At 58.9% G+C, this 16204-nt stretch overlaps 1 protein-coding gene across 6 annotated transcripts in view; it reads right to left on the minus strand.

The window, feature by feature from the left end:
- Window positions 1–8291: 8291 nt before the first annotated feature.
- The window catches only part of KCNH2 (potassium voltage-gated channel subfamily H member 2), a 32431-nt gene continuing 24518 nt past the window's right edge, over window positions 8292–16204 (minus strand). For 3 of the 6 annotated variants that reach the window (XM_060633405.3, XM_060633402.3, XM_060633406.3), the window contains 10 exons: window positions 15534–15962; window positions 14680–15067; window positions 14195–14394; window positions 13492–13744; window positions 12160–12353; window positions 11783–11882; window positions 10922–11194; window positions 10661–10847; window positions 10163–10340; window positions 8292–8866 (listed from right to left, as the gene is read on the minus strand). In XM_060633405.3, the coding sequence (XP_060489388.1) occupies window positions 8717–8866; window positions 10163–10340; window positions 10661–10847; window positions 10922–11194; window positions 11783–11882; window positions 12160–12353; window positions 13492–13744; window positions 14195–14394; window positions 14680–15067; window positions 15534–15962 (2352 nt within the window). In that variant the 3' untranslated portion in view covers window positions 8292–8716. The remainder of the gene's footprint in view (window positions 8867–10162; window positions 10341–10660; window positions 10848–10921; window positions 11195–11782; window positions 11883–12159; window positions 12354–13491; window positions 13745–14194; window positions 14395–14679; window positions 15068–15533; window positions 15963–16204) is intronic. The other 3 variants (XM_060633404.3, XM_060633408.3, XM_060633407.3) reach the window with 3 other exon arrangements.

Here is a 16204-nt window from a genome sequence, read left to right on the forward strand (position 1 = left end):
CCAGTTTGCTCCTCTCAGAGCGAGGCAGCTGCTGGTGTTGTGCAGTGAGGACGGTGTGCAGACAGAGAAGTGTCCGTCCCCTTGGCACCGGTAACTTCCAAATCGCCAAGCATTTAGTCAAAGGAGCCGCCTCTCTACCAAAGTCACTGGGAGCTTTTCTGCATTTTACTCATTTTCAAGCCACAAATGTGATGGTTACCCAGAACACTCAACGTTTGCCAGTCAGCGGGCAAAGAGCTAGTGGGAAACCATGAGGACTCAGTCCTCGGCCAGCAGGGCTTTGCCCCTAGCCCCACCTCCCCCCGGGGAACGGGTCTGATGCAAGTTGGGTGTCTAATCAGCAATGGCACTTGTGGTCCCTGCCAGACCCAGTTCCTTCACCAAACACCTGAGGTCCCAAGAGAGTGGCCTCAGCTGGAGCTGGAGTGTGTGCCTCTGCGGGAGGCAAGCTAACTGACTCATGAACGAATTTTCCTAAGACCCACGCTGGATAGCCTGGCTTAAAATGGAGCACTATCTCTATGCCCTTCAGGACTGCCTGTGTGGAGGGACAGTGACAGGAGCCACTGAACTGAGCTGGGACATCCTCAGATCTGGACCACACACTGTTCTCCCAGGCTCTTTGCCTCCGCTCTGCTGTGTCCTTTGCCTGTTCCTCACCTCCTCTCTAAGTGCCCACCTCTAGAGCTAGACTCGTTAGGAATCACTGTTGTGGGGAAACTGCTTGCTAATCAGGAAGGAGGGAGGGAGGGAGGAAGGAAGGGGGAAGGAGGGGAGGGGGAGGGAAGGAAGGCAGGGAAAAAGGAAAGAAGGAAGGAAGGAAAGAAGGGAGGGAAGAAGGGAGGGAGGGAGGGAGGAAGGAAAGAAGGAAGGAAGGAAAGAAGGAAGGAAGGGAGGGAGGGAGGAAGGAAGGAAGGAAGGAAGAAAAGCTTTCCTGCAGCCACCTCTCCCTTCTAGGGCCATAGTTAGTTCATCTCTGGGTCCATCTGATGTAAATCTGGATAACGTCCCAATAGCCTGAAAAGGTCTCTTGGAAGGAGAGGGGTAGAGCTTTAGGCAATGTCTGCTGAGAAGAGTCTGGAGCAACTCGAATGGATCTGCCCAGACCATTGAGGGGAAATCTGAGTGTCTGGGGACAGGCCAGAGAAGCAGGGGGAAAAGAAGAGGCCAAGAAGTGTCTTCAGAAAGATGGGAACCGACCAAGAGGGTCTTGGGAGGACTAGGAAGGAGGTCAGCCGGCGAGAAAGGCACTGGGAAGGAGGCAGGCAAGAATTTAGAGCTGGAAAGTTTGACATCGTCTTGTCGGTTGTTTGCTGGGCTGTGTGGTGAGGTCACCCGCCGGCACCCACAGCAACCCCGCATCTTCAGTAATCATCGGCTACCCACAGCAGCCTTTGCTTAGTAGTGCTTTGGGACAATGAAGCGGGTGGAGGGAGTGTCCAGCTTGAGTCAGGGTGGCACGGAGGAGAGATGACAGCAGGCATTGGGGTCTACACCATGCTCACGAGACAGGCGCCTGCAGAGACGCAAATCACAGGGGGCTTAACCCAGAGCAGAAGCCTCACCCCTTGGACATCCACGGGGAAGTGGCGAGGCACTGAGAAGGGTATCCTTCTCTCCATGGGATGCAGCATGACCCATTTCTCACCATTTTAAGGCCAGGGCTCCCCAAGGGCTGGAGAACAGAGGGCAGCTGGGTCGTGTCACTAAATTGTTGCTTAACCAATCCTCATTTCCCCACGCTCCCCGCGCCGGCCCTGAGAATAACTCTTCTTTATGGACACTCAGTGCCCCACATAAAACCAACTTCCCTCCCCGCAGATCGGTCACAATTCTGAGACGCCTAGGGCAGTTTGACATTAAAATAAAGCACTCCACGGTCATTTTCCCATCTGCTAAGAGTTTTATTCCACTGAGGCTGCTTAAGACCACGAGAACAGCCTCATTTGACCTTCCTCGTGTCCCTAATCATCAAGTTCCCTCTGATTCTCCGGCTGTCAGCTGCTGGTGGGGCAGAAAGAGGAAACAAAGCCATTACATATGGTGGCTGGTTGCGGGAGCCCTCTCCAGACTGTTTCCCTAATGACTGATTTTCTTGCCAGTTAGCATCTAAGTCTTTTGCAGCCAGACCTTATGCTATTGCTAATTTTAAAATAATGGTAAGACAGTTGTGCTAAATTCTTCTGCTCTGGTTTCTTAGCAATGGCTCTTACAGACTTCCAACTCACTTATAAGGTATGATTATAAAATAATGAAGCTGATTATTTAAACAAATGCCTCAGAATATGCGCTCCTCTTTTTTTTTTTCTTTTGGAAGACAAAAGTTAACAACGACAACAACAAAAACTTGAACTGTACTTGGATCAGAAAATAAAGTATCAAGTCTCGCTGTATTTGCCATGCTCCTGCGCTGATACATCGGGATAAACCGAGTTCTTGTTGGGTTTAATATCACACACCATGCAGCCTTAAGAAAACTATTACTATTCCATGTTTTACTAAAGCATTAATTTTCACACCAACCATTCGCTTATGACATACAATTATCTAAAAGTGTCTCAAAATACCCATCTTAGAAGTGTCTGTGCTTCGAATTTGTTTCACTGTGTTTGAGTACTTGAGGTAGACTGACCCGCCGTGTGTCCTGCTTACGGTCCCCATGGTGAGACCAGCAGGACGCCGATGAGGAAGTCGCCTCGTACCATACGAGCGGGGTGAAGTCTCACCTGAGCGGCCCAGCAGAGTACCTTTCAGTTCCCACTGGACTGTCCAGCCCCTGCGGGAAATATGTGTCCCACAGACCTGAAGCCGGAACTGAACAGCCCTAGGAGGACTCTCTCTCAGCCTTGACCATCACAAGACAAACGAACAGAAGGCAGTAGTGGGAACCCTCTACACAGAGGCCAGCTGGAAACTGGACAGTGGGAAGCCAGAGACAGACAGCAAGGCACGCTGGCAAAGTGCCTGCAAAGTCCCCCCAGGGCCACAGCGAAGGGCTCTTGGAGGAGAGGTAAAGATGACCAATACTCAGCCAGCACCCTTTCCGAAGACAGAGAAAACAACAGGTGGGGTGTGGCAGGGGTACTAACAAAGGTTTAAGGAGCGGGGCGCCTGGGGGGCTCAGTTGGTTGAGTATCTGACTCTTGACTTGGGCTCAAGTCATGATCTCACAGTTCATGGGCTCTGCACTGATAGCGAGGAAACTGCTTGGGGTTCTCTCTCTCTCTCTCTCTCTCTCCCTCTCTCTGCCCCTCCCCAGCTTCCTCTCTCTCTCAGAATAAAAAAATAAAAATAAAAACTTAAAGCAAAAAAAGATCTGGGGAGAGTGCTATAAGGAGGTTTAGATCAACAGAGAAGCCCGGAGAGGTCCGACTCCATCTGAGCTAGGACTTGAAGGATAGATGGATTTCTCCAGACCAGGAACGACAGAGTTTGAACTCCAAGAAGAGGGGAAAATGGAGCAGATACAGGGAGAACACAAGCGCAGTTAACAGAACACGATCTCATGTGGCTGGCGTGTCGGGCACATGGCAGAAGAAGTGTAAGCACAGGCGAGTCCAAAAAGGAGGCAGAGAACCTTCCCTGTCAGTCACACTGACGCAAAGGGCTTTGTCCTGCAGGCAAAGAGAAGGCCGTCTCTCCCTTTAGGACATGCTTATGCAGTGCGGGCAGGTGAATAGCAGAAAAGCCCTGGCACCAGACCTCCTTCCCCCGCACTGCAGAGACCAGAACCCAGAAAAGGCCAGGCTGAAGGGCTGCGTCTCAAATTTTGGCCAGGCTGGGACATGGCATTTGAGAGGGTGGTGCTGGGAAGCAGGGCAGGGGTTCCTCAAAGCTCAGGTGAGCTGTGGCCAGCACAGCATGTCCAGCTGTGCCCAGAGATGCCCACCAGCAGGGATTCCAGCCCCAGAGGGCACCAGACAAGGTCCCTAACTGTAACTCAGAGCAGGGACCCATCCCTATGTGCTGAGCTGAGCCAAGAGAATGGTATGGAAGATGTAAAGAACGTGGGCCCTTGGGGGCCATCTCCAAGGTACCAGACCCATGTCTGCTAATCATCAAGAGAGACTCAGGGAGTGCCAGAAAGCCCGAGCTGCTTGCTCAACCTTCATGCCTCAAGCCTGGCTGCACAGGAAGACACAACCCCCAAAGTCAAGCACGCAGTCCCTTTTGATGTAAGAATTTTACTGCTAATCACTACCCAAATGCAGAAATGTTCCTTTAGTAAATTGCTGAGTGCCTACTCTGGGGGAACTGCTGTGCTTGGGGCTAGGGGACACAGACAGGGACACAGTGTGGCACAGAGGCAGTAAACCCCCATATCTGGCAATCCAAGACAGGGAAAGCAGAGGGAGCACAAGGGGCTCCCAGCCCCCAGAGGGGGGGTGTTCCAAGTGTTTCCTGGAAACAAGAATCACCTGAGGACCAATAGGAATTCACCAAGCGAAGGGTCCTCCAGTCAAAGGAGCAGAAGTTACAAACGTCTGCAAGGCAGGGAAGGTTCTCAAAACCCAGACCCTTGCAAAGGTCTCCTAGTCACTGTCCCTAGAGCAAAGGCAGCAGTGTGCCCAAAAGTTAAGCCAGCAGCTGGAGGCTTGGCCCATCTGGATTTATACTCCCTGGAGCTGGGGATGTCTGGCAAGTTAATTCAGCCTCTTGGGCTTTGGTTTCAGGCAGTGGGAATAATGGTCACCACAAAGGATGTGCTGAATGAGTATCAGTTACTCTTATGTGTCGATGAAATGTGAGAGTGGCCCCTGTCTGCACTGAGCAGGGGTGAGAGTCCACGAAGGAACAGGTGCACCAGGACCGAGAGCAGTGACTGAGTCACCAGGCGGGGACCAGAGAGGGCCTCATTCCACTCCTGGACTGTCAGGTGCAGAGGTCGAGGTGGGGCGGGCCGCCTGGTTCTGTCCCGTCATGGGGTCCTATCCCCAAGCCCTGGCCCAGCTCCGGGCTCAGCTCCCTGCCTTCCTGGGTGTCGGCAACTGCTCAGATCATTTTCCTTTTGCCCACCACAGCCTCCTCAGCCCCTGCCCCACCCTTCTGGCCCTCTGGGTTTGGGAGAACCCTCAGCTCTGGACAACAAATCCCCAACACTTGAGTGCCCGGCTTGCAGGAGAGGAGGGGACCGCATCCTCACTTTTGCCTCCCCCTCCACCAAAGTCCTTGTGGCTCTGGGAGCCCAGCTGACAGGAGCGGCCAGGGAGCAGGTCTGGGGCAGTGAGCAATTGCCACAGAGCTGTGTAGAGCAGACATGAGGACTGGCATGGAGGAGAACTTGGTGACGGGGACGGGGGGAGAGGGTGCGGCTGGGGAGAGGGGCTGAACCCTGGGAAGACGTCCTCCTTCTGCTTCCACCAGCCACATGAGACCTTCCCCGGCCCCTGCCTGTCCAACCCCAGGGTCTTTGTCCCAGCAGGGAGGGCAGTGTTTGTATCCATCCGTCTGTCCGTCCATCCAGGAAACACACCACATCCCAATGCCGGGCATTGTTCTAGGTCCCACAGAAACACCCCCATGGGGCCGTTACTCTCTTTTTTTCTTAATTTTTGAGAGAGGGGAAGGGCAGAGAGAGAGAGAGGGACAGAGAATCCAAAGTGGGCTCTGTGCTGACGGCAGAGAGCCCGACGCAGGGCTCGAACTCACGAACCGTGAGATCGTGACCTGAGCCAAAGTCGGACTCTTAACCGACCGAACCGCCCGGGTACCCCTGTTGCTCTGTATCTTACTGCCTCAAGCCAGTGAAGGAAACCCCATCAGGTGCAGGCACCCTGGGGCCTGGGGCCCACTATGAGTGGTCATGGCAGACTTGACCTTCATCAGCCCAACGGAGAGCTCGAAGGCTGTGGGCATAGCTCAAAAGCTATGTTTTATTGCGCCACTCATGTGTGCTAGGCAGAACATGACCCCAGACCGGCAGGAGGAAGGGGGCTGTCACCTGGCCAGGAGAGGGGAAGGCCAGAGCAGGCTAGGAATGGGAGCCGGGGGAGTCTCCATGCTGGATTCCCAGACCAGGCTGCACTCCCAAGCACAGCACCCTACCTGCCTTTCAGGCCCGCAAGGCCCAGGCTCGAGCCTATGCCCTGCAGCCGGTGAGTGTCAGCCCCAGTGTCACACCCTCAAGGTCACTATCGCTCCTCCCATGCAGTCTGAAGCTGTGCACTGCCACCTGTGAGTAGTGTGACCACCGGCCAGTCACCTACCATCCTGAGCCTTAATCTGCCCACTTGGACTTACTACTCCTCCCTCCGAGAGCTAAATGACGCAGGTTCCGAGCACCTAGCTGCAGCTGTGCAGGCAAACTGATCCAGTAATTAAAGCCGCGGTCACTGTTGTCTTCCACCCACCCTCAGCAGGTGGCTCTCGGCAAGGACCTGGCCCAGGGCATCCTGACCACACTGGCCACTCTCCCGCTACAGACTGAGCGGACTGACCCCTGGGACACCCATGGGAGTCCATCTCAGGCAAGAACCAGAGTCCACACTGGGCCAGTGACCGGCTGTGGGGGCTGCTATGGTGCCGCAGAGGGATGGCCGGCATCCACCTGATACAAAGCCTAGAGAGTGCAGGCAAAGGTTTCTTCTCCTTCCCCACCAGGTGCCCACCAACACCAGGCCCTGACTCACTGGGGTGGCCCCCAGCCCCTCCCCCAGCCTCCCCCAGCCCCTACGCTTGTGGGCAGAGTAGTATGAACTGTGGCTGAGTCCCACGAGTATACTCTAAGGCCAAGGGCGGACAGTAACAAGGATGGAGCGAGCATCAGACGGCAGGCACTTGGCCCAGGTCACACAGGCCCAGCGTGCCAGGTGCACTGAGCTGTCTGTATTTTACTTCTCCCCGCCAGCCTCACGGTCACCTCTGCCTGTGTCTGCCTCTGCCCTGTGCTGAGGGGCTCTGCTCACCACCTCCCCCACTACATCACATACATCAACCCCCCAGGAAGTCATGTGTGTGAGCTCCCAAGTCACAAGCATATGCGGCAATCCTGGGAGGGGAGCCAGGGCCCTGGTGCAGAATCACGCGGACGGGAGAAATTCTCTCCCTTCTCTCCTACCTGCTCTGGGCATAGCAAGAACTCTCAAGAGAGCAGGGTCTCCCGCCCCATCCGAGGCATGCGCCGTGAGAATAGCCACATTTGATTTCAAACCAAGGTTGGGGCGCCTGAGCAGCTCAATCAGCGGGCATCCGACTCCGGATTTCGGCTCAGGTCCTGATCTCATGGTTCGTGGGATCGAGCCCCATGCCCGGCTCTGTGCTGACAGCTCAGGGCCTGCTTGGGATTCTCTCTCCCTCTCTCTCTCTGCCCTACCCCCCACCCCCGCCTCTCTCTCAAAATAAACAAACGTTTTTTTTAAAAGGCGAGGTTAACAAGCCCACTTCAAAGGGTCAGGGGTTGTGGGGATTAAGTGGGAAACTGCTCTGCCAGCTCTGGAGGCCTTGGGCAGCACTAGCTGGCCGCTGCCCATTGGCTCCTCCTGCTGGTCAGCAGGTGCCCTGCCACGGTCACTGCCAGCCACTGCTCCAGGGGGCTGTGTGTCCTCACAAGACCTGCACACGCAGGCACACACAAGGGCACAACCCTTCCCTGGCCCCAGGATGTAGATTCTGACTTATTCCCCCAGTAACGAGAACGAGCCACCCAAAATCTCCCACTCTCTCTAGGCATTAACTCTGTGATCGAAGATCACAGGTGCTCAAGAGATCATAGTGACCGAGGCCCATCTGCAGCCAGACACCTGAGGAGCTCTGGTCGAGACTGAGAAAACCAGCGTGCCCAGAGTCAGGTCACCGTGGGGGCCCAACTGTACAGAGCCCAAGTGAGTCTGGCTTAAGGTCAAGGTAAGGCCAAGTCAGGGGGTTGGGGTACATGGGCCAGAATTAACCAACAACGCCCCAGGTTAGGGTCAGTGTGGGCTGGGTTCATGAAGTGTGTAAGGGGACAAGGGGGTGTATGATCAGCTCTGGGAGCCAGTATGCCACCCAGCGAAACACGACCCTGAGGGGCTGGACCCAGTCCTGGCATCCCATCAGGACTGCCTCTCTATTCACAACACTCCAGGCAGTGCTTTGCTATGGGGAACCCAGGCCCACAAGGAGTCTGGAGGCCTTGGAGATGCCCCACGGCAGACCCCAGGGAACACCTCTTCTGCGCACCCCCAGGTATCAGGGCAGCTCCTGCAGACCCTGCCCACGCAGACAGATACGCCCAGAGTCCCACGGAGCCCGGCGCATGCGCGCATGTGTGAATGTGAACGCACGCTACAGCGGGCCCAGGGCCGCACGGTCCAGCACCCTGGAGCCTCCTCAGGATAATTATTTATTATTCATAGTCATCAGCATCTTCATTAATTATTCATATGATCCTTAATTATTATCCTTAACAATAAGAGCAGTAAATAGCAGAAAAGTCCTTGAGGTGCCTAAGGCCCAGGGCCGGGTGCCTCCGGGCAGTTAGACCAGCTAATGCCCCCAGGGCAGTGGGGAGACCACAGACCCCCGTCCACTGCCCGGCCCTGTCCCTGCCCCTGCCCCTCCTATGGGGGCCCAGGGGACTGCAGGAAGAGATGGGCCCAAGGGCTGGGGGAGGGGGCTGTGCCTTCATGTTCCTCTCCCCTTTCTTGGCCAGGGCCTCCCGGGCAGGGCCTCTGAGGGGAGGGGCCCAGGCAGTGCGCTGAACCCTGGGTGAGCCACGTGTCCACAATGGGCAGCCCCACTAACTGCCCGGGTCTGAGCCATGTCTGTGCAGGGGCTGGGAGGTGAGGGCCCCCAGCTGGCCCGGCAGGGAGAGGCGTCGAGTGGGGCCGTCTTGGGGGAGCTCTGGGGTCCCCGGGGGGAGCTCCTCCAACGCCATGAACTGGGAAACCTGCAGAGAGAACACAGTGTGAGCAGACGAGGAGCCTGTGGAAGGGGAGTGAGGGGACGGAGGGGGCTTTCGGGTGAATAGAGAGGAGGGTCAAACGACAGAGAGCATCAGGAGAATTCGGTGACAGAGGACTGGAGAGCAGAAGAGGGCTCAACGGGACAAGGACAAGGGCTGAGCCACACAGAGCGGGACTTGGAGCACAAGAGGCAAGCGCTGAGGTTGGAAGAAGAGAAATGCACTCGCAGTGGGCAGGAGCCAAAGCGGGCAGCAGGGAGCCCTGGGAGTGGCCCCTGACACAGGGGGAGCCCAAGGCTGCAGCCACTCCCCTCTTCCCCCCAGGGAACATGGCAGACGAATCCAAACCCAATCCAGAATAAGGGGCCCCGAGTTGGGACAGGAAAAGAAACAAGGCTCCTTCCTCCAATCTAGAAGGAACTCAGGGACCTAGAAGCAGAGGCAGGCTGGCGGCCAGGCCCCGGAAGGCCAGAGAGAGTGCCAGGGCAGGCGGGAGGGGTTTGTGGATGCTGACGAGTGTGCTGTGAGAGCTCCGCGGGGGAGGCCGTGAAGGGAGACTGGCACATTTGCTGACGTGGGCCCTGGTGTCTGCAAACAGGAGCAGGCAGCATATGGGAGGGGGAGCGGATGCCAGAGGAAGGGGGGAGCAGATCCCAGGCCACCTCTGGGAGCCAGAAGAACCCCCTTCTTGGGGCCCAGACGCAGCTGTCTTGTCAGGGGCCGGGAGCACACATGTCCACTCAGGAGAGGACGAAGGGCAACAGAGGCTCACTCCCGCGGGAGGGGAGAGATGCGGGCCAGAAGCGCCACCTTGGGGCTCGGCCAAGGCCCTCGAGACAACCCTGCAGAGTGGCTACTGTGAGAGCCACGGGTGAGCAGCGGAGCCAGAGCCGAGCAGCGGCCGGTCACGGCAGGGACCCCGTGCCGGGGGTGGACTGGCACGCAGCACCCACCACCAGGCCTCGGAGACCCCTCCTGGCCATGACACAGGCCCCCTGAGTAGATCTAGCTGTTTAGGTGACCCCTCTCAGCCCGCTGGTTTCCTTTGTCCTGCTGTTTGGGGGCTTTGGTTTGGGGGCTCTCCTGCCTCGCCCTGTGTCTGCAGCTCCCGAGGCAGTCCTCCTCCAAAAGTCCAGTCCAGGACGAGGGCAGAAACGGGGGTGGGAGGAAGCTGAGGCCCCGCGTTTCAGGAAAAGGACTGCAAAGCAGGTTTGAGTGGGCCAGGGGCAGAAAAGGCAGGGGCTGGGGTGCCTTGGGCAGGCAGAGGGCTCTGGAACTTACCTGAGAAAGCGAGTCCAGGGTGACGGTGGGGATGGGGCTGACGGGCAGCAGAGAGGAGGTGGAGGGGGGGCCGGGCCCCGGGGTGGTCACAGCACTGTAAGCAGGTGGGACCAGCGTCATCTGCCTCTGTAGCAGCTGCAGGACACTGGCCATGTCTGCACTCAGCCGGGTCTCCAGCCTGGGGCAAGAAGGAGGAGGATGCTCTGGCTCTCGGGGATGTGGAGACACCGGGTGATTTCGGAACCACCTTACGGACCAGCCAGCTGGTCCACCCCAGGCTCCCTCTCCATTCTGTGTGTGCAGTCCCTCTCTCAGCACTGAATGGGAAGAGGGGGTCAGGGTGTGGCCCACACAGACAAGCCCACACGGAGCAGACACCTTCCTTTCAGGCTATAATACTACCAGAAACCCACAGATCTCACGCGTGCGAACCCACACACACACACACACACACACACACGCAGGCCCCGCCCCCTCGACACACAGAGCCGCCCTCACCTGTTGAGCTGCCTCTGAAGGGCATCCAGCCTGCTCTCCACGTCGCCCCGGGGCCGCCGGCTGGGGCTGGACAGGGGGATGTTCAGGAGGCTGGGGGTGGGGGCAGGGCAGCGAGGCAGCTCCTGGTACTGGCGGCCCCGACTGTCCCCCCAGAAGCTGAAGATGTTGGACACTCCTGAGAAGGCGCCTGGAGCCAGAGAACTGGGTTGAGGCCAGGTCAGATGCCACGCCCCACCCACCTGAGCCGGGCCCTCACCCTACCTGACAGCGGGTTACAAGTGTCACTGCTCTTCTCCCCTTCCTCCGTCAGCGGCTCCCCACCCGGCGGCTCTCCGGGGGGCCTGGGGCTGGAGAAGGGCACCAGGCGGAGGGGGCTGGAGCTGCGGCCTGGGCCCTCATCCTCACTGCTCTCAGGGCTGGAGGGGCCGCTGGATGGGCTCTCCCCCCACGGTCCCCCTGGCCGGCCCCGGCTACTCGGCCCTGCCCCCGCCCGGCCCGGCCCCAAGGCCGACACCTCCCCTGGCTGTTCCGGGTCTGTGGGAAACAGAGAACGGGCCTCAGAGAAGGCAGGAGGCACGGAAGGGGAGAGGAGGGGAGGGGACCGAGTAGGCCTGGGGGGTGGGCTGCGCCAGGACAGCCTGGTTTGTCCCCGGTTGTTTCCTCCGCTCTTCTTACCCCCGGCCCCCTCCAACCCCACCCCCCCACCACCACCCACGCTCAAGCGGAATGAGAACCCCCGGGGGGCGGGACCAGGTCGACTCAGATAGTTGACTGCTGGGCGGGGCTCTCTGGGACCCCCTGCGCTGGCCCCCTCGCCCTCCTTTGTCTTTCTCTTCTGCCCTCATGAGTTCAAGGCAGCGCCAAGCCGCCAGCCGCTTGAGGCCCAAAGAAGCTTAGGTCGGCACCCAGGAGGGTGGAAGAGGGCTTCCCGGAGGAGGTGCCAGTTCAAGTGGGCATTAAAGGGAAGCGGACAGCGTTTGGTCAGTAGGGGCGAGAGAATGGGGAACACTGAAGGTAGGGGCACGAGAGTCTTCAGAGCTACGCGCAGTTACCGCCCGCCCTCACGCCCCGCCCCCCTCCCCTGGACCCTCCCCCCCCCCTCCCCGCCCCGCCTCGCCTCACCCTTGTCGGTGCGCCGGCGGAAGGACAGCTTCCGCCTGCGTTGCCTGTTGAAGCCGCCCTCCAGCTCCGCGCTGCCGGGAGACCCAGGGATCATGTTGGTCTAGAACCAAAAGCGGTGTCAGTGCCCTTCCGCGCCCACCTGCCCTGCCACGGTCAGCCCCAACCCCCTCGTTAACGTAGAGAACGTGGAGCCCGGAGCACCCGCCGTGAGGAAGCTTTCCCCGCACAGATGCTCTGCTCCACCAAGAGAGCTGAGGCCGGGCCTTTGACCTCTTCCAGCTCCGATACCATTAGACAGGCAGGGAAACAGGCCCAGCGAGGTCACCCCAGTCGGGGGCAGCCACCAGGGTACAGCCTCCTCAGGGCAGCCCACTCACGTCCCGCAGGTTGAAGGTGATTTCCAGGCTGGACCAGAAGTGGTCCGAGAACTCGGGGTACATGTCCAGCACCTCCAGTAGGTCATCCCGGTGGATCTTGTGCAGGTCGCAGTAGGTGAGGGCCCGCACGTCCCCATTGGACTTGCCGGGCCGAGCATACAGGTTTAAAGGCTCTCCAAAGATGTCATTCTTCCCTGTAGGAGGACACCAAGAGTAGGGTCTCAGCCCCTGCGCAGCAGTACAGGGAAAAGGCATGTGTCTTCCCGGCATTCTCAGCCTGGGCTGGGGGCTGGAGGCTCGGGGCCTCCCCTTGGGCTGGCCACCCACCCACCAGCCCCAGCCCCCAGAGCCAGGGAGGCACTAGCCAGCCCCATCTCCCCGCTGCTCCCCAAAGCAGGATTTGTTCAGCATGGCCATCAGTGCCGTGGGGGCATAGAGGGCTTGGACCTCCTTGCCTTCCAACAACTGGAACCGGCCAGTGGGACCAGCCTGGATACACCCCTCTCTGCCCATGGCCCTGGCTTCCTTGGGTTCTAAGTCCGCTTTTACCCCCCTCCAAACCCTATGCCCCAAACACCATCCTGGCCAATCACTGCACCCTCATAAACAGGGCCCTTCAAGCTATAGGTCATAACACGGCAGCGAAACAAGACCAGCATTTTTGTTTACCAAAAGAAAATAGGATAGCAAAGCTGATCACAGCACAGAAGACACCAGAATGTATCACACGCACTAAAGCTAAGTGTTACATAGTGAAACTTGGGTTGTCGTTGTGTTCGGGCTGTTTGTGGAGTGAGTATAGGTGTTGACTGAACTGAGAAATAAAAATCTAAAATGGCCCCCTGTGATGCATCTGCCCTGAGGCACATGGCCAAGGGAAGGACAGGCAGAGGACAGGAAGCCCCCTGCCCAGGCACAGCTGGGAGGGAAAGAGGGGTGAGACTCCCTTTGCTTTGAAGATGGTGAGGGCTGGGCTGGGCTGGGCTGTATCACCTGAGGCCGCAGGGAACTGAGTAAATTTCCTTAGTAAAATCAGATGCATAACCTCCCTCCACTGCCCACTTTGGAGTATCTGGATTTGGTCCTGCTTTCAGGAAGCAAGAGCGTCGCTGCCTGTGGGGAGAGCCTGTAGGGAACAGAGTCTAAGAACCCTCAGAGTTCAGCAGCCCCGCCCCACGTGGGGCTCCTCTCCACTGCCCCCCCCCCCCGTGGAGGGTCTAAGCTCAGGTGAATTACTTGCAGGCAGGAGTGGGTCCACGGCCCCAACAACTGTGTCCTGAGAGCTCTCCAGGCCTCCACCTAGCACCCGGTCCCCCGCACCTAGCCCCGTACCCAGGATGGCCACGACAACGTCGCCCCGCAGGATCTCAATGGAGCCCCGGGAGATGAAGTAGAGGGCGGTGAGCAGGTCCCCAGCATGCACCAGCGTGTCCCCTGGCGGTGCATGTGTCGTCTTGAACTTCATGGCCAGGGCCCTCAGGCAGCCCTTGGTGGCCGCTCGGAAAGGCTTGCAGTGCTGTAGCAGCGAGCGGTTCAGGTGCAGACAGATGTCTGCCTGCAGGCACTCGGGGAAGCCTTTCAGCACCTGGGGGCGTTGGGCTGGCTCAGCACGCTGTCTTCAGGCACCGCACCCCCCACCCCGAGACCCTGAGAGGAGCATCAGAGAGTCCACCCCTTCTAGCTGGGCGCCCTCGCTCGCCCTCCGGGAAGGATGCTTCCCTGCTCTCAGCCTCCATTCTCTAGTGTAAAGTGTAGAGACCAGCTCCTGCCTGGGGCTGTTGTAAGGATTAAATGCTTTGCCTGTACGGAAGGGCCTGGTTGGGCCCGCCCCACAGTGAGAGTTCTCCCAAGCACACGAGCTCCAAGCTCCGCTATCAAAAGCAGAACGTACTTCTCAGGGTCCTTCTAGGCACTAGCACCGTGACCGCCTGAACCAAAGAACGTGACGCCGTCAGACGTGCTCACTGCATCCAGGGAAGTCTCACTGTGACCCTGCTCCCTCCAGCCCACCACCAGCGAAGCCGAGCGGCCTCACCGCGTTCATATCGATGCCGTTGGTGTAGGACCAGGCGTGCTGGAAATACTCCTCGAGACGCTGGCGGAGGGGGTTGGGGATTTGGTGGAAGCGGATGAACTCCCGCACCCGTAGCATCTGCGTGTGGTAGCGGGCAGTGCCGGAGTACAGCCGCTGGATGATGGCTGACACGTTGCCGAAGATGCTGGCGTACATGAGGGCTGGGGGCGGGGGTGAGTGGGGACGTCAGCATCCGAGGGACCCCGCCCGCCCCTGCACCGGGTCGACGACACACGCAGTCACATCTCAGTGGAAGCACGCACGAGAGACGCACAAACACAGAAGCCCAGGTCCCCGTGCCCTTGGGCTCTGCCTTGAGTCTCTGCCTGGTGTCCCAGCCCCCACACATGCTCTGCTGGTGGTCTCAGGGCTTCCCCCTCCCTGCTCTGGCCCATCTCGGGCTCTTCCCAGACTCCGGGCCGCCCCGCCCCCGAGGGTACACTCACAGCCAATGAGCATGACACAGATGGAGAAGATCTTCTCCGAGTTGGTGTTGGGGGAGACGTTGCCGAAGCCCACGCTGGTGAGGCTGCTGAAGGTGAAGTAGAGGGCCGTGACGTACTTGTCCTTGATGGAGGGGCCTCCCAGGCCGCTGCTGTTGTAGGGCTTGCCGATCTGGTCGCCCAGGTTGTGCAGCCAGCCGATGCGGGAGTCCACGTGTGGCTGCTCCATGTTGCCGATGGCGTACCAGATGCAGGCCAGCCAGTGCGCAATGAGCGCGAAAGTGCACATGAGCAGGAAGAGCACAGCTGCCCCGTACTCCGAGTAGCGGTCCAGCTTCCTCGCCACACGCACCAGCCGCAGCAGCCGCGCCGTCTTCAGCAGCCCGATCAGCTGCCAGGTGGGGGACAGACGTTCAGTGTGGGAACAGGTGAGGAGGGAGGGGGCACCGGAAGTCAAATCCCCAAAGACTTCCTCCCAGGACCTCCTAATGACGGAAGCTCCCATTCCCTAAGCCCGGCACAGAGTCCCGTTAATCTTTGTCCTAGCTTTGTGACAAAAGGGCTCATCTTTGTGACAGAGGGGCTCACGGTCCCCCCGGTGAGAATGGGGCTCTGGAAGATACAACACCCACCCTTAGGCGCCCGCCTAGAACCCCCACGAGTTCCCAGGCCACTTCTGTGTGATTAGAACATGGCGGCCTCTTTGGATGGACAAAGACAAAAAGGCGGCCTCTCTGGCCCTCTGCCTGGGGAGTGGCTCACCTGGAGAGGGACAGTGGCCAAGGGGCAGCTGCCCCCTGTACCCCCTCACCTTCTCTCCTTTTCCAGGTGCCCTCCCGGCCTCCCTGCCAGCTCACCTCCTCAGAGCCAGAGCCAAAGATGAGCAGGTCGAAGGGGATGGCGGCCACCATGTCGATGAGGAACCAGCCCTTGAAGTAGTGGACGGCAATGCGGCCGGGATGGCTGACCACCTCCTCATTGGCATTCACGTACGTGGTGCGGAAGTTGATGAGGATGTCCACGATGAACATGATGTCCACAATGAAGTCCACCACGGCCAGTGGCTGGCAGGCGTACCCACAGTCAGGGGCCGTGGAGCCCTCTTCCGTCTCCTTCAGCAGGAAGGCGGCCGAGTAAGGTGTGAAGACGGCCGTGTAGATAACCAGCAGCAGGATGAGCCAGTCCCACACGGCCTTGAAGGGGCTGTAGTGCAGGATGGTCCAGCGGTGGATCCGCGGCGCCTGCAGCTTATACTCTGGCAGCACATCAGCCCCCAGGGACAGGACCTGGACCGGTAGGGAGGGTGGGAGGGCAGAGGTGAGGAGATGATGTCCCACTGGAGTCCGGGGCAGGGGAGGGCGTGAGATCTCCAGGGTGGGAGCAGATGACATCTCTGCTGGGCCTCCAGGGAAGAGACCAAGCAGGGTAAGGGGGAAAGCCGACAAGCTTCAGTCGGAATGCCCATCCCTTGGCCAAGTGGCCACAGTCAGTGACCACCTCGTGACCCAGGGGCTCCACTTCCCCACGG

This window comes from Panthera onca, chromosome A2, assembly GCF_046562875.1.
Source record: "Panthera onca isolate mPanOnc1 chromosome A2, mPanOnc1 haplotype 2, whole genome shotgun sequence".
Lineage (NCBI taxonomy): Eukaryota > Metazoa > Chordata > Mammalia > Carnivora > Felidae > Panthera > Panthera onca.